The sequence below is a fragment of the Microtus pennsylvanicus genome, chromosome 1 (genome assembly GCF_037038515.1).
Source record: "Microtus pennsylvanicus isolate mMicPen1 chromosome 1, mMicPen1.hap1, whole genome shotgun sequence".
NCBI lineage: Eukaryota > Metazoa > Chordata > Mammalia > Rodentia > Cricetidae > Microtus > Microtus pennsylvanicus.
The window spans coordinates 100356472-100377482 of NC_134579.1; the positions used below are offsets into that span (position 1 = coordinate 100356472).

At 53.5% G+C, this 21011-nt stretch overlaps 2 protein-coding genes across 3 annotated transcripts; both read right to left on the minus strand.

Annotated features, from left to right (window-relative positions):
* Positions 1 to 365: 365 nt before the first annotated feature.
* Positions 366 to 5680, minus strand: Mogat3 (monoacylglycerol O-acyltransferase 3). The gene is given in 12 exon segments (XM_075974460.1): positions 366 to 540; positions 625 to 831; positions 2039 to 2233; positions 2593 to 2614; positions 2617 to 2766; positions 3161 to 3238; positions 3664 to 3771; positions 4003 to 4133; positions 4822 to 4951; positions 5056 to 5234; positions 5360 to 5525; positions 5671 to 5680. Coding segments are annotated over 12 exon segments (1551 nt in total).
* A 5168-nt stretch (positions 5681 to 10848) lies between these two features.
* Plod3 (procollagen-lysine,2-oxoglutarate 5-dioxygenase 3) lies at positions 10849 to 20979 on the minus strand. Of its 2 annotated transcripts, XM_075976035.1 has the most exons (19): positions 20847 to 20979; positions 20448 to 20539; positions 20213 to 20349; positions 19971 to 20134; positions 19744 to 19856; positions 19570 to 19633; positions 18145 to 18242; positions 17848 to 17949; positions 17564 to 17689; positions 17316 to 17437; positions 17039 to 17143; positions 16780 to 16905; positions 16383 to 16524; positions 16164 to 16277; positions 15998 to 16066; positions 14708 to 14812; positions 13824 to 13970; positions 12770 to 12895; positions 10849 to 11455 (listed from the first exon to the last, which is right to left on the minus strand). In XM_075976035.1, the coding sequence occupies exons 1-19, from the start codon at positions 20962 to 20964 to the stop codon at positions 11300 to 11302; spliced, it is 2226 nt and encodes a 741-aa protein (XP_075832150.1). In that variant the 5' UTR covers positions 20965 to 20979; the 3' UTR covers positions 10849 to 11299. The 2 variants fall into 2 exon arrangements, with proteins under 2 accessions (XP_075832150.1, XP_075832144.1); XM_075976029.1 differs by having other exon boundaries at positions 16164 to 16524.
* Between the last annotated feature and the right edge of the window lie 32 nt (positions 20980 to 21011).

Consider the following 21011-nt stretch of genomic DNA (forward strand, 5'->3'; position numbering starts at 1 on the left):
CCTGAGTGCTAGAATTAAAAGCGTGCACCACCACTGAGTACCTGGCAGTTCTTGGCTAAACTGTTGGCCTCATTTACAGAAGGAGCAAAATTCTCAGCAAGGATTACAGCCTCTCAGTAACACTCAACTCCAATTCCAATACTTGGGGTGTGGAGACAAAAGGAGCAGGGATTCAAGGCCCACCTCTGCTATAGGATACATTCAAAGCCAGCTTGAGCCACAGGAGACTCGGTCTCAAAAAAGGGGTGGTGGTAGTCACGGCTTTAATCTCAGCACTTGAGAGACCTGCTTGTCTACACAGTGAGTTCCAGGTCAGCCAGAGACTCTGGCTCCAAATTGGGAGGTGAGGTGGAGCTTGATGCTTGCTAGGGTAGGGGTGAGACATTCTCTGCCACAGCAGAGCCACTGGCCTCCTTGTGGTCTGCAAACAACCGCTCCAGAGCCTTCATGTAGAGCCGGTGATAAGGATCCACTTGGTCTTCGGTGGGCTTGAGGGACTGGGGCACAGGGATGGGGCGGCCACAGGGATGGGGTGGCCCACTGCAGGGAGGGGAGATGTGGGTGGCAGGGCTCTCTTGCTGCAAATGAAACAGACAGCAGCTCTCCTCCCCAGGGATTCCCCACTCACCCACAGTAGTGATGGGCTGGGCAAATGGTACCTGTCCCCAGAGGTTGGCTGAGAAGAGACTACGACCCCAGAAGATGCAGGGGGAAAATCCCGTGAGTCTCTGGAAGGCAATTTGGCATCGACACTGCCAGGAGTTTTGGTCAAAAGACTTGATTCTGTAGATATCATTCTCCCCAAAGGAATACACAGGCACGAGGGAGGCCCTGGAAGGGTGGCAAAAGGGAAGAAGGGCTTCCTGCGGTTAGTATGTGTGTCTCCTCGTGCCTAAGTCTCCCAGGGTGCTGGGATTTGAGGCCTATCTCACCACACCTGGCTCCAAGGCATCACCTTGAGATGGGCTGAAGGCCTGGTGATACTGCCCAGACAGTGAAGTGCTGGCCGCAGAATGGTGAAGACCTGAGCTTGCTTCCCAGAATCTGGGTTTTAAAAATCCAGATGCACAGGATGGGGCTGGAGAGACCTGCATTCGAGTCTTGGCACCCACATGGTATCTTACAACTGTCTCTAACTCCAACTGCAGGGGATCCAATACCCTTTTCTGGCCTCCTTGGGCACTGCACACACATAGCATATAAACATGCATGCAGGCAAACACGCATGCACATAAAAATTAAAGACAAGAGTACTTGCTGCTATGACAGAAGGCCAGGGTCTGGTTTTCAGTCCCTTCGCTGAGCAGCTCACAGCTAGCTGCCTGTAACTCTAGACAGGGGACCTGGTGTGTTCTTATGGCCTCGTGTGCGTGCCTGTGTGTGTGTGTGTGGTGTATGCAATATAGATATATCTATATCTTTCAGGTAGAACACTCACCTAGCTTGCATGAAGCCCTGGGCTCTGACCCCAGCATTGCATAAACCTGACGTGATGGTGCACACTTATTGTAATCCCAGTACTCAAGAGGTGGGGGCAGGAGGATCAGAAGTTCCAAGTCATTCTTGGTGACACAGGGAGTTCAAGGACAGCCTGGGTTACTTGAGACCTTGGTGTGGGAGATCCTTCTGTATATGTGTTACTTTTATCAATTAATGAATAAAAAAGCTGCTTTTGGCCAATGGCTTAACGTAATATAGCCAGGCTAGAAGAGCTATATATAGAGAGAGAGAGTAGGCAGAGTCAAGGAGATGCCATGGAGCCACCAGAGGAGAAAGACGCAAGCTACAGGTTGGAACCTTGCCGGTAGCCCACGAGCCTCGTGGTAAAATATAAAATAATAGACATGGGTTAATTTAAGAGGTAAGAGTGAACTAGAAACATGCATAAGCTAATAGGCCAAGCAGTGTTGCAATTAATACAGTTTCTGTGTGGTGATTTCAGGAGTCTGGGCAGCCGGGAACAAACAAGCAGCTTCCGCTCAACAAGACCCTGTTACAAAGCACACCTAACCTGAGAAGAACCTGTAGCCCTGCTCACCCGTGCCTTAGCGCCAGGCGCACAAAGCCTTTCCGCATCCTCAATGTGATGCAGTGCTCCCCTGGAACCTCGTACAGGGCTTCCTGGGCACCCCCAATCAGGATGGTCACTGCCTGGCCAAGCTGGGGCTGTGACAGAATGAAGTCCAGACTCTGTCGACTCACAGGACACAGCCCTGCGGACAGAAGTGGGCCACTGTCACCACCCTCTCCCCAGCTCCCTAGCCCTCCCACCTCCACTCAGCAGTACCTGAGAGTTCTGAGTCCTGCGTCCCCTGCATCCTGTACACCACACTTGGGGTTCCCCTCTGAGTAGGACCAAGCCAGTCCTCTTAACCAAGCAAGGATCTTGTTAGTTAGAGGAGATACCCTATAATCCATGGGCACTTCTGCCTTCCCATCAACTAATAATCAAGACAGTGCCTCACAGACATAGCCATAGACCAAGCTGATCCGGGGAAATCCCTCAACTGAGAGTCCTTCTCAAATGGCTGCAGGTTGTGTCAAGCCGACACAAGGCTAGGAAGGCTCACCATTGAACATGAGGTAGTCTACATGAGGTAGAAGAGTCCAGCAGTGTGGCCGCCCAAGGCGTAAGCCCGAAAAGGAGCTAGGAGAAGGCGTTGCTGTCCGTGGAGAAATTACAGAAGATTCCTGTGCTCATGATCCCGTGGGGGTGGGCACCCAGCACGTAATTCCGGTCAGCCGGCAGCTCTGAGTTTTCAGTAGCTTTGAGGTATTTGGGGAGATACACAGAGGAAGAGGCACAGAATGCAAGGTGAGGGCCCGACAACCTGAGCTCAATCCCTGGGACCCACGTGATGGGAAACCTGATTGACTGCTACCGGCATGCGGTGGCCTGCACAAGCCCCTTCCCCACCCTCCAAATAAGCACAATGTAAACTTTTTTTTAAATTTAAAAAGTAAGTAAAAATAAAAAAGAATACAAGGTAACTGCTGGGAAGAACTGCCCTTTACCCCACTGGAGTTCAAAGTTCAAGGTCCTAAGATGGGACTAAGGGCAGAGGGGTCACTCTCACGTATCACCCCATCCCCCAGCTCAGACATCCAGCACAGGCTCCAGCAGGCAGGAAGGTGAGTAGGCCTTAGAGAGGAAGGAGACCGACTGTCTTTCGAGGGAAATGATCTCTCTGGTGTTTCCAGATTGTCCACTTTTTCATCTACCTGCTGTTCCTTCCACCTGCACACAGAGAGATGGGGCTGGGGTGAAAGAATTTCCCGGGGTGGGGGTGGGGGAACTGTCTCTTCTGGACTGGGGCAGGTAGCATAAGGGTTACGCACTTGCCAAGCAAGCAAAGTGACCAGAGTTCAGATCTCTGGAACTCATGGAACTGCCAGGTGGGCGCGGAGGTCACTGCAATTCCAGTCTCAGAAGGAGACAGGAATCCCCCAGCGCATGCTGGCTAGCAAAAGACAGCCACATATCAGTGTGCTCTGGGTTTGATTGAGAGACCCTGCTTCAGTGAACAAGGCAGAAGGGTGATGGAATCAACCTCTGGTTCCCACCAGCAGAACCTATGCACACTTAAAAACAAAAACAACATGCACACACACGAACAGTGGAAACACACATCTCATGACCGGAGACCTCTGCCCCAGACTTACCTTGGATGGGTGTGTTCCAGTCCAGGTACAGCCACACGAAATAGAGAACAGAGAAGGACCAGAGCCGGGTAAAATGGAGAAAGAAGACCAGAAGGGTGCAGGAAAGGCCTGGGTGAAAAGGAAAGAAGACTGGGCTTCTGTCTGTCATGCAGTCAGTCAAAACAACCTGCTCCCTCCCCTCCCCCACCCTGCTGAGCACCCCTGTGGTCTCCTCTGGCCCTTTCCTGGTGCCTGGAGCCCACAATGGTAACAGCCCAGACATATGGCCACCAATGTCCTTTACCTAGTTCCCTTGTCTCTGGGCCCCCATGTCCCCCCTTCCCCACCAGTCACACTTACCCATGAAGAGAAAAGTGACCACATATTGGTAGGCGCCTATCACTTCAAGTCTTTGCTTTTGAGGTGTTTTCATGGTGAGAGAGGAGAAGGGATATGGGGATAGCGGTCCTAGTGACTCTGTGTCACCAGGACTCCAGGACCCAGGAAACAGAGGGTGAAGGTTTGGGGGTGTGATCTCACAGGGAGCAGATCACCTCTGAGGTGATCGGATGTTGGACCTAGAGCCCCAGAACTTTCTAGGCTCCTTCTTGGACTGACCTTTGAACTTCCTTGGTCAATGAGTCTGGGCAGGTTACTGGGAGGAGCTCTGAGTGGGGAAAGAGAGGTAGAAAAGGGACAGTCCTCGCCTCCCTGGTGACTGAGGCATTGAGGTGGGGAGTAGGCAAGAAGCAGGTACCCACTGGCCCGCAGGACCCGGACAATGGGGGGACCGGAGACTCTGATCTCCGACATACAGGCAAGGCAGGGCAGGAGAACCCAGACACACAGGCAGGCAGGCACTGACGATGTAATCTGTTTGCAGGTCTCTGGGAGTGGTCAAGGCTACACCAGTATCAGAGGGGACAATGGGTCCCCCTGCCCCGAGGCTTCTCTTCCCTTCCCTGAACTTGTACAAACACACACATGCTTCTTGTCTATTCTCACATTTAATTTCGTTTCCCACGCATCCTCATCCCCCTCCCCCATCCCCTGCAGTCACTCAGGAAGGCCAGGACACGGGGACATGGAGGAGCCTAGGTAAGAACAAGGTGTTGATCAGCAGAGACCCCAAATCGTGTCTTGTGTTCCTCAAACAGCTGTGTGAGAGGCTCTACATACTACACGTGCAGCTGGTCCACCTGTTCCCGGCTGGGCCTCCGGCTTGCTAGACTGGAATCGGGGTATCCACTGAGGACGGAACGGGAGAGGAGAAGATTGACTGTTGAGGTGTCTCTAAATCTCCCACTAACTGGGGATCAGGCTAAAAAGCTTGGGGGAATAAATGCCAGACTCGTGGAGCAGAGAGCTAGCACATCAGGCTTTAAGGGAGATGTGGAAAGATACATGACTCACCTACAGTGTGGACGGCACACGGAAGGGTAGCAGGAGACCCAGGCGACCGTGAAAGAGAGGCCACGCTCAGCATCGCCTGAAGAGCTTCCTGTACCCTCCGCACCCAGGAGCCTGGCGGGGTCGGATATTGCTGGAAGAGCTCCTTCTCTCCAAAGGAGAAGACAGGCACAAGCGAAGCCCTGGAGGTGCAGGAAGAGACCTGCCCGCGGCGGACTGGGGCCTGAAGGTACCGGGTGCCACATTCCTCCTCTCTAAGAGAGCAGTTCCCGTGGATAAACCTTGCCGCCACCCACCCACTTCTCACCCGTGTTCCAGTGATAATTTAATGAATCTTTTCTGATTCCGGAGCTGCAAACTCACTATTCCTGGCTTTGCCTCCAGGGGACCTCCCACAGCCAGGACGGCCATCTGGCCACCCTCGGGGTGGGTCAAGAGATAGGAAGCGCTAGCCATGTCAGAAGAGACTAAACCTGGGTGGGGAGGACAAAGGCTGGGTCTCGTGGATACCACCAAGATAGAGGTGAACACAGGCGCCCGCACCCCCTCCCTCAGCCCAGGATAAGAAAGGTTAGGTAACATCCAGCGCCCGGGGATCTCGAGAAGGGGCCTCCTTACCGCTGGTCATGATGTAATCTCGGAAGAGAGGCACTTGGAACCAACAAGGCAGCATGAGAAGGTGTGGCTTGAGACCCGAAAAGAGGCGAGAGAAGCCTGTGGCCTCTGTACAGAAGTTGCTGAAGGCCCCAACAACCAGGACCCCGTGAGGATAGAAACCGAAAAGGTAGTTTCAGGATGGACCCAACTCGGCCGTTTTGACCAGCTGGAGAGCAAAGGGTATGTTCCCAGTGAGGAACAGCATCGGAAGTGGGGAAAGAGGGGTAGCCACATTTGTCTCTTTTGAAATCCCACCCATCCATCAAGCTAGCGCACTTTCTGGGACCCTCACCGTAATGGGGAAGCAGTCTGGGAAATACCTCCAGATTGCCCAGTTCCGGACCCAGGCAGAGCGGCGGCCCCCCCATCCTGGGTGTGTATCTGTCTCTGTAGAGCCAGGTCAGGTAGAGGACCGCGAGGGTCCAGGCCCAGCCTAGGGAGGCTAGGACCAAAGCCACCAGGCACAGCAGGGCTGCAGGACCAGATAGCAAGGCATGCTAAGAACTCAAGTGTTAGAACCAGCAAGATGGCTGAGATGGTAAAAGTGCTTGCTGTCAAGTCTGGTGACCTAAGTTCGATCCCCGGGTCCCATATAATGAAATCACAGACCCGATTACTTCAAGCTGCCCTCTGCTCTGCACACATTTGCTATGGCATGAACATGCCTCCCCACAAATAAATACACATAATAACAAATATTTTTTTAAAAAAAGAGCCCAGATGTTTAAGCCCTTCTCTCCCCACTGGCCCACCCTCCCAGTCCTACGGTATTCAAGCCCCATACTCCTGCTAGGACCCCAGAAATTCCTACTCTGTCTCCTTGGGATTGTGGGGGAAGAAAAGCACCAATAACCACGTTTGTCTGATTCCGAGGGTTTGGGGGACTCACCAAGTCCCAGGAACGAAAAGACCCACTGAAGCCCAGCAAACACTTGAAGACTCCGATGCAGGGGACTGGACGAGACCTCCATACTTTAGAAGGGAATGGCACAGGGGCAACCCACAGATTAAGTACACCCCCTCTTGACTCAATCCTCTGACTTTGACTCCCGAGCCTGGGCCCACTCCCATTCCTACCCCCTTGCTCTGACCCACACATTGAGCCACGTGGCCAGTGAACTATGAACAGGAGCAAAGCGAAGCTATCTCTCCCCGAGCTTTCAGGAGTGACCAATAGTATGAAATGGAAATTACCCAGGAGCCTAGAGCAAGGTGTTTGAACTCCAGAGCGGTTAGGGCCTCTGGTCTCCACTAATAGGCTGAAGTAGAGATCTGACATGTACTGTGTAAGGCCCCATGGGCCGTTACAAGAACAGGTTTGAAAATCCCATAGTCAGTGCCCGGATCTAATTAAGGTCAAATTCCCAAGGCTGTAAGCATCAAGAGGCAGCTGTGGGGCCTGCTGACGGTTCTAGTGCCCCGCTGTTGGGATACGCTGTCTTCAGGCACAGGAGCTCGACCTTCCTGAAAACATCTGGGCCAGCACACACAGGCCCTACACACAATTTGGCTGAATAACTGTCATTCACAGAAAGGGGAAGGTACAGAGAATCTGGAGCAATGGCTGAGCAGTTAAGAGCACTGACTGCGCCCGGTCAGGGTGGCACACCTTTAATCCCAGCACTTGGGAGGTAGAGGCAGATGGATTCCCGTGCGCTTGAGGCCAGCCTGGTCGACAGAGTGAGTTCCAGGACAGCCAGGGCTACACGGAGAAACCCTGTAGAGCACTTACTGCTCTTGCCAAGGACCTAAGTTTGGTTCCCACACCCTTGTTAGCTGTCTCACAACCACCTGTAACCCCAGCTCCAGGGGACCTGATGCCCTTTCCTGGCCTCCACAGGCACCTGCATGCCCCTGGACACACGTGTACACACACATGAACACAAATGCAAATAAAAAAATAAATATTTTACAGGAAGATTTTTTTTTTTAATTTGCTTATTTTAAATCATGTGTATGTGTGTTCGGGGTGGGAGGGTGAATGCAGGAGCCTTGGAGGCCAAAGGCATCAGGTTCTCTGGAGTGGAAGTTACAGGTGGTTGTTGATAAGATTTTCGGATCCCCAGTAGTAGGTTTCTCCATCAATACAGTAAACCAGATCAATCCAAATTCATAAAACCAGGTTTAATCTGAGCAAAGCACTCCCAGGTGACTCTCAGGAAAGGGAGGAGAGAAATCACAGGGCAGGTCTATGGGCGGAGCTTAAATATCCTGTAGGCGTGGTCTTGAGCAAATCCAGGGGAGGAGCCACCGCTTGCCAGGCTTTCTGATGGGTTTGGAGAGGGAAGGGGGCACTGAGGTGGATCTTGCAGCAGAACAGTTGAGCTGTCTGACCTGGGTGCTAGGAACCAAACTCAGGTTCTCTGGGAGAGCAATATGTAATCTTGACTGCTGAGCCATCCCTCCAGTCCCCAAATAAATCTTTTTAAAAGGCGTTGGGGGAGGGCTAGGGAAATAACTCAGTCAGCAAAGAACTTGTCTTCTTGAGTTTGCCCCCCAAGAACTCAACCTCGTCAAGAAGCTAGGCATGAGCCCAGCAGTGGTGGAGCACGCCTTTAATCACAGCACCCTGGAGGCAGGCAGATCTCTGTGTGTTCGAGACCAGCCTGGTCTACAGAGCTAGGACAGACAAGGCTACACAAAGAAACCCTGTCTCAAGGGGCTGGAGAGATGGCTCAGAGGTTAAGAGCATTGCCTGCTCTTCCAAAGGTCCTGAGTTCAATTCCCAGCAATCACATGGTGGCTCACAACCATCTGTAATGGGGTCTGGTGCCCTCTTCTAGCCTGCAGGCATACACACAGACAGAATATTGTATACATAATAAATATATATTTTTTTAAAAAAGGAAGAAACCCTGTCTCAAAACACACACACATACACGAAACTGGGCATGGACGCTTACTGTAATCCCAGCACTGGAGAGGTGGGGACAGGTGACTCAGGTAATTACTGAGTTCCAGGCCAATGAGAGACCCTGTCTAAAATCAAGGTGGATGGCAAAACGGATTGACACCTGGCGTTGACCTCTGACCTCCACCCCATGCCCACCTCGACACGTGGGGTCGTTATCAGACTTTCACCTGTCTTTCTGGCCTCTCCCCCCTCTGACTCAGTTCCTGTCCCAGCTCACGCAGTCTCGCAGTCTCGAGAGAGGTGCAACAGTAGACCTTGCCTCTTGAGTGTGGGGATTAAAGGTGTGCACCACCACATATGGCCAAGGAAAACATTTAATAGGGTAGCTTACATTTTCAGAGGTTCAGTTCATTATCATCACAGTGGGACATGCTAGCATGCAGGCAGACATGGTGCTGGGGAAGGAGATGAGGGTCCTACAGCTTGAAGGCAACAGGAAGTGACCTCTCACTGGGTGACCCTTCACAGCAATGGAAACCCTAAATAAGACACCAGGCAAAGTCTACCAACGTAGCTGCGTTCCCAGCTCCTTTTGCCCTCTCTCCCTAATGAACAGAAATCTACCCTCCAGGAAAAGTTACCAAATGCCAGCATGCCGGAGGTGATTGTACAAAATTCTGGGCCCCAGGCAGACAGGCAAAACCAGTCCTCTTCCCTCTGGCTCATGTAGACTGCTCCTTCCAGGGACCTTGCCAAAGTCCCCCCCCCCCCCGCCATCCCCCTTGCTCAGATTACTACCATCCATGGGACAGAGCTCTGCCCAAGGCAAGGGATGGAGTTCAGCTGTGGGGCTCCTGCTGAGCCCCCAGTAAGAGGCTGGGGGTGCGGGGTGTGGATCAGTGGGAGAGCATCCACCTAGCTTGCATAGGCACCACATACACACCCAGCACACACAAACATACACACTCTGGCAAAAGCGTTCAAACCATGTGTGGGTTATCTGCCACCGCCAGGAAGGTTTTCCTAGGAGCCTGGGTGTCAGGTGCAGAGCAAACTCCATTTTCCCAAATTCCAGCAGTTAGGCAAAAGCCAGCATTCCTTAAGAACATGTGCCGCTGGTTCCCCTCTACCAAAGGAGCCGGTTCCTTTATCACTGGCAGAAAGAACAAATGGTTGTCTGCAGTGCCCATTGGCACAGCAAAGCATATGCTGGGGGGGGGGGGGGGGGACTCTAGGATTCCTCAGTATCACAAGGACCTGTCTCAGAGTCCATGCTGGCATCCTGACTTCCTCCTCGGGAGCCTCCCTCCCTCCCCAGAGTGGCTCATTTTCCTCATAACCCTGTTATTTCAGCCGTGCTCTCTTCTCTTCCTCTCGTTTTTGTTTTTTCAAGACAGGGTTTCTCTGTGTGTGTAGCCCTAACTGTCCTGGAACTCGATTTGTAGACCAGGCTGGCCTTGAACTCAGAGATCCGCCTGCCTCTGCCTCCGGAGGGCTGGAGTCTATGGCGTGCGGCACCAGTTTGCCATCTTCTCTATTGCCAGCACTCCGTTCTCCTCTCCCCCTGTGCTCTGCTTCTCTCCCAGCCAGGTCCAGTCTATTTTCCCTCTCTGCTCCGGGACTCCTTCACATGCCTCTGACTGTCCTCTTTCGTATCTACAATAAAGACCTTCCCTCAGCCATGTGTGGATCGGTTGTCATCAGTTTATATGCTGGGCAGAGAAGGGACTTGCTGTGAGCATGGAAGCGTGATGAGGCAGGTATGTACGACTGGTGGTGATCAAGTATAAATTTTTTTTTTAATTTTAGAGAATATTTGTGTGGGTGGGTGGAAAACCTACTCCCATAAGACACACACGCACATTGAATAAATGTAATAAAAGGGGGTGAGGGCTGGAGAGATGGCTCAGAGGTTAAGAGTGCTGTTGTTCTTGCAGAGGACCAGCGTTTGGTTCCCACCTGACTCAAGACAGGTGGCTCTCGACCCAACTACCCGTGACTCCAGTTCCAAGGGGGTACGATACTATCTTCTGGCCTCCATGGACACCTTCACTCTCATGTACACACCTACACTTACACACACAATTTATTTAAACAATAAGAATAAAGGAGAGGGATGTAGCTCAGTTGTAGAGTACTTGCCACCACGCAGGACTTCGGGTTTGATCCCAGCACCGCGTGAACTGGACGTGTGGTGCACAACCGTAATCCCTATAGTGAGTTGGAGGCCTGCCTGGGCTACATGAGACACCAACTTTACATATATGACTCGTGGACTCGAGAGCTACAAAGACCCTTTTATTCAATGTGAGGCTGAGGAAGCTCAATAATTTATCAGGGAACCCTCAGAAGTCCACTCCCATGGGCAGCAGTGGTGTGCGCCTTTAGTCCCAGCACTTGGGAGGGGGAGGCAGGTGGATCTCTGAGTTCGAGGCCAGTCTGGTCCACAGAGTGAGTTCCAGGACAGCCAGGGATACACAGAGAAACCCTGTCTCGAAAAAAAACCAAAAAATAAAACAACAAAGAAAGTCCACTCTCCCTGAGTCCATTGGGTCGGTGGGAAGGTGGCAGACTCCAGGGACCTCCTGAGAGGGACGCTGAGGGCAGAACACTCAGTGCCAGGCACACAGACACACTCAGGAAATGAGAAGAGCTGGGCTCCCTCTCTCCGAGAACGGCACCCCCGGAGCCCAACAAGGCACAATGGCAGAGAAGGTTTGGCAGACTGGTTGAGTGTCAGGGATCAACAAAGGACACCATGATGTATCGAGTGCCCCGGGTGGTGGGCAGCCCCTCATGGTAGTGTGTGAGGCGGCCAGGGTGCAGGAGAGCCCAGCCCTTCCTCGGGGATGAGATTCTGCAGTCATAGCGCAGGAAGCGGCAGCCACCTCCCTGGGGAGATGAGAGAGAACATAAAAGGTAAGGTTAGCAGACATGGGGATGTGGGGGGCAGGGGGCAACAGGCACGGGAGAGGTGCCAATCAAATGGGCTGCTGAGACAGGCAAGAGAGGCTATGTGCCGGTTAATCTGCAAGCCAACTTGATGGAATTTAGAGCCATCACAGAAACCCACCTCTGGGAATATCTGAGAGGGAGTTCTAGAACAAGTTAGAGAGGGGAGGGGGAGACCCCCCCAAAGAAGGATGGCGCCATCTCATCATCTAGGACTGATCAAAAGGAGCAAGTAAGGACTGGAGAGATGGCTCAGCAGTTAAGAGCACTGCTTGCTCTTCCAGAGGACCCAGGTTCAATTCCCAGCATCCACAACAGCTCACAACTGTAACTACAGTTCCAGGGGACCCGACACCCTCACACAGACACACATGCAGGCAAACACACCAATGAATATTAAATTAAATTTAAAAAAAAAAAAAAGAAGAAAAAGTGAGCTGGGCTTCAGGCTTCACCTTTTTGACTGTGGATACAGCGTAGCTAGCAGCTTCCCCCCTGCCAGCATGCCTTCCCCACCATGAGGGACTGTACTCCCAGAATGTGAACCAAAACAGACCTTCTTTCCTTCCTTCCTTCCTTCCGTTCCTTCCCTCTCTCCTTCCTCCCTCCCTTCCTTCTTTCCATCTTTCCTCCCTCCCTCCCTCCCTCCTTCCCTTCCTTCTTTCCATCTTTCCTCCCTCCCTCCTTCCCTTCCTTCTTTCCATCTTTCCTCCCTCCCTCCCTCCTTCCCTTCCTTCTTTCCATCTTTCCTCCCTCCCTCCTTCCCTTCCTTCCATCTTTCCTCCCTCCCTCCCCCCACTTCATTGCTTTTGTCAGGAAGTTTGTGGCCACAACAGAAAAGTAACCAATTCAGACATGGCCAGCCAGAGGACGTAGGGAGGCAGCTGTAATGGCTGAGTTTACGTCAACTTGACACAAGCTGGGATCAGGGAGGAGGGCATCTCAACAGAGGTAAAACCTCCATTGGGCCAGCCTGTGGGGCATTTTCTTGACTGATGATTGATGGGGGAAGACCCAGCCGACCGTGGATGAAGCCATGAAGAACGAGCCAGAAAGCAGCACCCCTCCAAGGTCTGTCTCTGCATCAGCTCCTGCCTCCAGGTTCCTGCCCTGCTGGAGTTCCTGTCCTGTCCCTCCATGACTGTGAGCAGTCCAGCCATGACCTGATACAGCCAGAGACTGGGAAAGGAGCTGAGACATGGCTGCTGGGAGAAGTGTGTGCAGTGTCCTGAGACAGGAAGGAGCCAGACTCACCTCATAATCCACGCCCTTGTGGTTGAGGGCGACGTTGAGAGTGAAGGTGGACGAGTCGTGGTGTGGCCGAAGTGAGGGCTGTTCATCTGGCCGGTAGCGGACCACAAAGTTCATCACTGCCCGCGTCTGTGGGGACATGCAGTGGAAGCCACAGACAGGCAAGGGAAGCACGCCTCTGCCTTTTCTCATATTCTTTTGTTTGTTTTTCAAGACAAGGTCTCACTGTGTAGCCCTGGCTGTCCTGAAACTCACTATGTAGAGCAGGCTGGCCTCGAACTCATAGAGCTCTTCCTGCCTCTGCCTCGTTAGTGCTAGGATAATAGGTGTGTGCTACCACACCTGGGTCTACTTGTCCTCCTCCACCTTAGGTTCCTCCCCAGAACTGGGAGTACAGATGTGTAACGCGATGTCCAGCTTTTCACACGGGAGCTGATGACGTGAACTCTTCCCCATCTTCCCCAGCCCCATTTCTCCTGGTTTTTGAGACAAGGTCACATAGCCCAGGCCGGCCTTGAACTCACTGTGTGACTACAGATGACCCTGAACTTCTGATCCTCCTGCTTCTCCCTCCTGAGTTCTGGGATAACAGTCCTGTATTACTGTCCTACCCCATTTTACACAGTGCTGGAGACAAAGCCAGGGCTCTGTGCACACTGGGCAAGCATCAAACTGACCCACATCCCCAGCCCTTCCTTTCTGTTTTGAGACAGGGTTTCACTGAGCAGCCCATGGTCTCCTCAAACTTGTTCTTCAAGCTTCAGTCTCTCTTTCTCTTTCTTTTTTAAGTGTATTTTATTGATGAAACATTATTATTATTATTATTATCATTATTTTTGAGCCTCAGTTTCTCAAGCGCTGAGGTTACAGGTGGCAGCATGCCCGGCCAGGGACTCTTCTAATGACAGAGCATTAGAGACCTGGCTTCTTCCCAAGCCACCTTAATCCCAAGCCCCAAGTCTATGGAGCCTGAGTTGCTACAGGGACTGAGAGGGGGTTCCATGTGGAGCCTTCCAAGACTGGGGTACAAGAAGACAGCAGTGGTTGGATATCCTACCTTGGTATGATAGCCAGGGAACAGGTACTCGGTCATGGGCCCCACATATGTCCTCAGCAGCTGAAGCCACTGGTCTTCGTACCCCACCTGCTTCATGTGGATATCCACGGTGGGCACATTCTCGTATCCTCCAGCCAACCTGGAATCCTGTGGACAACAGACACTGAGCCCCTCACATCTGGGCTGGCCCATTCTTCCTCGGGGACAGTATCAGCTTCTTCTTGCTGGTTCCTAGTTTTTTTTTGTTTGTTTTTCGAGATAGAGTTTTCTGTGTATTCCTGGCTGTCCTGGAACTCGCTCTGTAGACCAGGCTGGCTTCTAACTACTCAGAGATCCGCTTGCCTCTGTCTCCAAGGGCTAGAACTAAAGGCTACGGCACCACTGCCAGCCAGAGTCACAGTGCTGAACCTTTTGGTCTCTGGTGTTGTTGGCTCTCCTATGGATCGCTCTGGCCTTCCCATGTTATCTGGCCATGCTATCTAACAGTCATAGCCCATAAAATAAGACCCTCTGTGCAAGACCTAACCTGGATTGTCAACTTGATAGACCTCATCCAGACTACGTTAACAGAGACGGGAAGACCTGACCACTGTGGGCAGCCCCATCCCACGGGCCAAGGTCCTGAGAACAGGATCTGAGCCCCAGCACCCATCTCTGTGTCTGACTGCAGATATCATGTGACCAGCTGTGTCAGGCTCCTGCCGCCTTGCCTCCCGCCGTGATGAGCTGTACTCACAGATTGTGAGCCCTTCCTTTGAGTTGCTTTGGTCAGATACTTTGTCACAGCAACGAGACAAGTGACTGCCACACCCTGAATGAGCCGCACCCTTGGGAATCCCTCCTCACCCCAAGCCCACTGTCCCCTTGGGAACCTCCGCCCTCACCTCGTGCCGGCCTCCAGACCACTGGCCGTAGTGCTCCATCTCCTCCACCAGCTCGTCACACATCTGCTCCGTCAGCAGTGGGAACCAGTACACATCTGGGCAGGGCTGGGGACACGGCACGGTGAAACTCAAGGGAGAGGGACAAGGGGCGGGACAGGCTACAGGACAGGGGAGGGGAGACATACAGGAGAGGATCTATGGAAGGGCAACCTGAGCTCTCTAGGCAGCTGCTGGGGTGTAGTCAGCGAAGAGGCCTCCATCCTCCTGCATCAGCTTCCAGTGGTCAGAGAAGGGCAGAAATAGGGTGCCTAGAGCCCCAGTATCTAGGACAATGATCCTGTTCTGTCCCCTCCCCCACCCATTTTTTTGGAGACAGGGTCTTATGTCGCCCAGGCTAGCTTCAAATTCACTGTGTAGCCAAAGCTGGCCTTGAACTTCTGGTCCTCCTAAGTGCTGAGCTCATAGGCTGCAACACGTGCTCGGTTTGTACGGTACTGAGGACAGAACCTAGGGCTCTGTGAATGCCAGGCAAGTCCTCTACCGAGTGAGCTACATCCCCAGCCCCTTTATTTCTCTTAGTTTTAGACAAGGTCTTACTACGTAATCCAGATGGTCTTGAACTTGCTATGTGTCTGAGGCTGGCCTTCAACTCCTAACCCTCCTAGCTTCTTCCTTCCACTGCCTGAATTTCTGGGATTACAGGCAAGCGCCACACCTCTGTTTGTCTTCATGTGAGCGTGGGCACACCTGTGTAGGGGCGTGCATACTCAAATGTGTGTATGTGAGGATCTGAGTTCGCCACGAGGAACTGCTCAACTTTTCCTGTGCCTTCTCCACCGAGGCAGGATCTCTTAATCAAGCCCAGAGCTTACTAATGCAGCCAGTCTGGCCAGTCAGCTAGGATCCCGAGTCTTTGCCTTTTAATGCTGGAATTAGACAGACTACCACACATGCAGCATTTACTTGGGTTCTGGAGAGCTGAACTAGGTCCTTATGCTCATGTGTCAAGTGCTTAATTACAGAGTGGTCTCCTCTGCCCCGTCTGTTTTATTGAGACTTGGTCTAGCCACCTGACGGTATGACACTCACTACACAGTCCAGGCTAGCCTGGAACTCTCCATCCTTCTGCATCAGCTTCCAGACCGCTAGGATTACAGTGTTATACTCAGTGTGGCTATCCGCCACCCTCCTGTCCAAACAGCAAACCCTCAGTCTTTGGGAGCTCAGCTTGGAACCCACCAGTCCCAGCAGTGGGCGGGTCACATAGGCCGCGGTCCTGGGGCAGCTTACCTGCTCCACCAGCCCCTCCCCATCCAGGGCTCGGCTGTAGTTCTCATGAATGTACTGTTCTTTCCAGTCCTGCAAGAGGGATTGTGGCATTTGAGTGGCGCCTTCTATACTCTCCCCATTGGGCTACCCACTCCCCGTGGTGGGCAATGGAGGGGGCCCATCTCACCACAGGGTTGTCAAAGATCTGCCAGAGGTCTGGGTGTAAGTGGTCAGTGTCATAGCGAGAAGTGGCCAGCAGCCGGCCAAACTCATGCTGGTTGCTGAGGTGGAGGAAGATGCCCTGGAGTGGGGTAAAGGGTGGGCATGTGTGAGGAGGACCACAGGAAGCTGTCGGCACAGCATCAAGTCCCCAGACTTGGCAACCCATGCCAACCACCCCACTCACCTTATCCCGTAGGCTCTTGCAGAAAGCCATATCTGGGTCAGTGTCACTGCCTGAGAACACCTCCTTCTGGGGCAGCTCTGTCCTCAGGGTCTCCCCGCGGATCACATATGCCTGGGATATGTAGGGCACATTCCACACGCCCCTGCAGACACCGAGTATCGTTAGCCAGGCGGACAACCCCTCAGATTATACTTTATTAACTGTAAAAGCTCTGTCCCTCAGGGTACCCCAGAACCCTGAGCCTGTGGCCATGACATCACTGATGGGAAGTCACCACCCAATCCATTGCCGGTCCCTACCCACAGCTGTGGCCTGTCTAATGACCACATAGGATGCTACAAAGTGGGGATCCAGGGAAGGCTCTGGTCCCTGCATGGTACACATGGGTAGGACTCACACTCGCTTCCGCTGCACCAGTTCCACGTAGTCTTCGGAGCGGGCATAGTACTCATCGGGGCTCAGGGCACCCCAGAAGTTGGACCAGAGCTTGCCATGGCGGGAAAGCATGGGGGCTATTACCTTCCTGGATAAAACAGAGGTGAAGGCTGGGCAAAGGGGAGTGAACAAGAGGGGACAGAACTATGTCCCACCCAAGGGAGGGGTGGAGCTCCTAGGCCCTCCTGGGGCTTCATGGATGCATAGGGTTGGCTGGTCACCTGTTTTGTTCAATCAAAATGCGCAGGGTCTCCGGGTTGGTAAGGACAGCATCAGCATCCAGACTGAAGTAGAACTCACACTCGGGGTCCTGCCGACAGTTATCCCTGGAGGGGAAGACCCACAAATGGAGAGAGTTCAAATGGGGCATGCGGGCAAGGCAATGGGAATGGTGAGACAAGTGGGGCTCTCCCAGCTCTGAGAGGAAGACAAGAGTCAGTGTGTGTCTCCTTCCCCAGGGGCTCCACCGTCTATGGCAGATGAGGGAGATTCACTCACATGGCCATGTCCCTGGCCTCGCCCGGGCTCAGGGCTTCCTCTGGCCCTACTAGCTTTGTAGCTGAGAAGTGGTCCTGGAGCTGCGGCCAGGCGTCTGCAATGTGAGGCTCATGGTACACCTCCTAAAGATGGGACAGGGAGGAGCATGGACTGACAGCTTGGGCAGAGGTGGTACCCAGAGATGCAATCAGGGCAGGACGGATGGGAAAAGGTGTAGGATGTGGGGGTGGGGAGGTCCCATATCTCACGTTGTTATGAAGGAAGAGAGAGATCCTGTCTGGGGGGTAATCCAGGAGCAGTAGGCGCTGCAGGAATCGAGGCAGGAAGGGGGTAGGCTGCTCCACAAACACGGCCAGAAGCACCCGGGGGGGAGGCTGAGGACACCACAGGACAAGGCTCACAGAAGCCCAGGCCTCTCTCTGCCCCGCAGCCCTCACCAGCCACTGACCACGCTGCCAGATCAGGACGCCCAGGAGCTCGGCAACTGGGGCTGCCCAGCTTGTCCTCCCCTACATCACATCTCTCTCCTCACCTGCCCCCCCGGGAGTGTCCTCTGGTTCTGGTTGCAGAATCCACAGCCTCCCTGGGGAGTCCAGCCATTGGGGACATAGTTCCCCAGGTAGTTGAGCTGGAGCTGTTGGAACAGAAGGAGGGTAGCTGAGGTGGACATGTCTGGGGACACATGAAAGGCAAGCTGGGCTCAGCACAGGGTGAAGAGAGGCGGCTGTCCCAGCACCTCTTCTACTGGGACTGGGGAGGACCAGATGGACCAGGAGGGATGGGGTACCCAGGGCTCGAGACAAGCAGGGGCTAAGGACCCCAGAGGCACCTTGGTGGGACCGTTTCCATGGACCACAACAGGGAGAGTGTCGTACGCCACATTTCGGATGCGCACACGATTCTGGTCGAACTTTAAGACCACTTCATCTGGGGGAGGAAAGGAGGTTTTCAGGAGTTCCTTTATCTGGGAACCACATAGCAATGGGGTCCCAGCTCCTCTAGTGGACAGGGCAGTGTGGGGGACCAACGGTCTGGACTACAGCTCAGTCAGGGCAGTGCTTTCTTTTGTTGCTCTTGTCGGGCTGGGATTTCCTTATAAAAGCATTATTATTATATTTATTTACTTTGGTTTTTAGAGAGAAGGTTTCTCTGTAGCTTTGGAGCCTGTCCTGGAACTCACTCTATAGACCAGGCTGGCCTCAAACTCAGAGATCTGCCTCCCGAGTGCTGGGATTAAAGGTGTGTACCACCATTACCCAGCTTATTTTATTTTTCTAAATCATCATATAGTGTGTCCAACTGGGACTGGTGGGGTGGCCCAACGGATAAAGGAACTGGGCACCAAGCCTGGCACCCGGAAACCACACGGAAGTAAAGAGCTCTTCTCTGACTCCGCTCCGGGGCACAAGTGCTCCACCCCAAGACAAACACATGAGAAAAACAATATTTTTTGGAGTTTTACTGTGAGTCCTTTCTTTCCTTTGATCGGGTCTCGCTATGTAGCCCAGGATGGACTGCAACTCAAGGTCCTCCTGCCTCTGAGACCAGGGAACTCACACCATCCTTGCCTTGCCAGTCTGTCCAGGCTGCTGCCGCCTTCGAGAGGTCACTCGACCTGACCTGGGGTGACTCACTAGACCCTAAGGGAGTCAGTTTCTCACCTGCCAAAGGGTCTTCCAAGGTGGGAAGTCAGGGAACACTCCCTTTGCAGAAGCTCTGTGTTAATGAAATCACAGCGGTAGTAGAGTCCCTGACTGGGGACCTTAGCGTATGTCTGCTAGACAGATATGTGGATGGTGCTGGAGGCTGAACCTAGGGTTTCTGTATGCTAGGCACACCTTCTGTCCCTGAGTTCCTCGCTCCCCAGCCCCTCACTGGGGGATTCTAGGCAGGTGCTCTACCACTGAGCCACCTCAGCCCCTCACTGGGGGATTCTAGGCAGGGGCTCTACCACTGAGTCACACCCCAGCCCCTCACTGGGGGATTCTAGGCAGGGGCTCTACCACTGAACCACACCCCAGCCCCTCACTGGGGGATTCTAGGCAGGAGCTCTACCACTGAGCCACCCCAGCCCCTCCCTGGCAAACCTTCAGCAGCATTCTGCTGCAGGGCCACACTTGCAGTCTCACTATTGCTAACACAATATAACACGCTTAGGTGTTGGATAGGTTAGCACACTGGTCATCCGTAGACCAGCCCAGTTCTGGCAGGAACCCGTCCCTCATCACCTACTTCGAACCATCTTCTTCCTCACCTAAGGCTCCATTGAGGTTCTGGAAGATCCGGGACTTATGGTCCAGATTAAGTTTGAGCTTCTCCTAGATGGCACGAGATGGAGCAGTGAACGAAGAGGGGACAGGTGACACCGCGTCTTTCTGCAACTTCCCTCACGTCAGTCAGGGGATGCCCCCGTCCCCAGTCTCCCTACCCGCAGCCCTGGGTCCAGGTACAGGCGCGTGTAGAACAACTGATCGTCATCGTCATCTTTGTATTTCCACTGACGGACAATTTGATGGATGGTCGGGGCGAAGCCAATGAATCCTGGGGGACAGAAGAGAAGTAGACCCCCAAGGATCCCAGGATCCCACTCTCTCTCCAACCCTCAAGAACCAGAAGCATGCGATGCCTTGCCACTGAGGGCACTTTGGCACTCACCACCAGAGTTGAGGAAGCGCTTGCCCGTGCCCACCTCAGGGTACTGCTCGGCCAGCCCCCACTCGGGCCAGCAGAAGCTCTCGGCAGAGAACAGCAGATGACTGCCACTCTGGACAAACTTCTTCAGCAGCTCTGTCGGGCTGCTGGCCAGAATCACATCGTAGCTGGACGAGGAAAAGGGTCTCTTTTTCTCTCTGCTCCTCCGTTTTCCCTCTCTCTCCACCCAGACAGACCCTCTTTACCTGTCTACAAACATGATGATCATGTCTTCCCGATCCGCGTACTTCTCCATTTCCTTCTTTAGCCACCTGACCTTCTGGCCTCCACCAACTGTTCGAGCTACATCACCCCCTCGCCACTCGTGTCCCAGGCCCAGGGTCTGCAGGAAAGAACCCACCCCCACAGGTCAAGGTGAGGCAACACGACCAGCTCCCAGCCCACTCCTGACTGCACTTCTCCCATGAGTCCCCCACTCACCCGTACGGTGTAGTTAAAGAACTCCGCAGACTGCAGAAAACGCCGGTATCCCTCTGTCTCTGCCGTAGCCACAGTGATCACCAGCAATTTGTCTGACACAGCCAAGGAATTAGCACTTAGGACCCACGTGTTTATCCCTGTGTATCCCCTCCATCTCCCTGTTACTTCACTTAAGTTCTCTCCCGTTCCTTCCTTAATTCCTGCTCAGGGACATTTGGTCTCCAGAAGAGTCGAGAAACAGGAATGGGGGCTGGGGTGTTCCTGTCTGTCTGGGGAGACTGGAAGCCCCTAGTTCAGCGTGGGGAGAGGGTGATGCGCTGGGTCCCCGGTGAGAAAGGACACTCCCTCCCAGGCTGGCAGACGTGTCGACTCTGCCCCCTCGGCCTCCCGGGTTCTCACCTGGGTTGACAGGGTTCGAGCCCCGGGGTCGATCGGAAGCAGAAGTCACAGAGGGCAGCGGCGGCAGCAGCAACAGCAGCAGGAGCAAAAACCGGGGTTCCGGGCCCGAAGCAGCCATGGTCAGCAGCACCCTCAGGCGACACCCGGGCCCGCCACGGGGCTGAG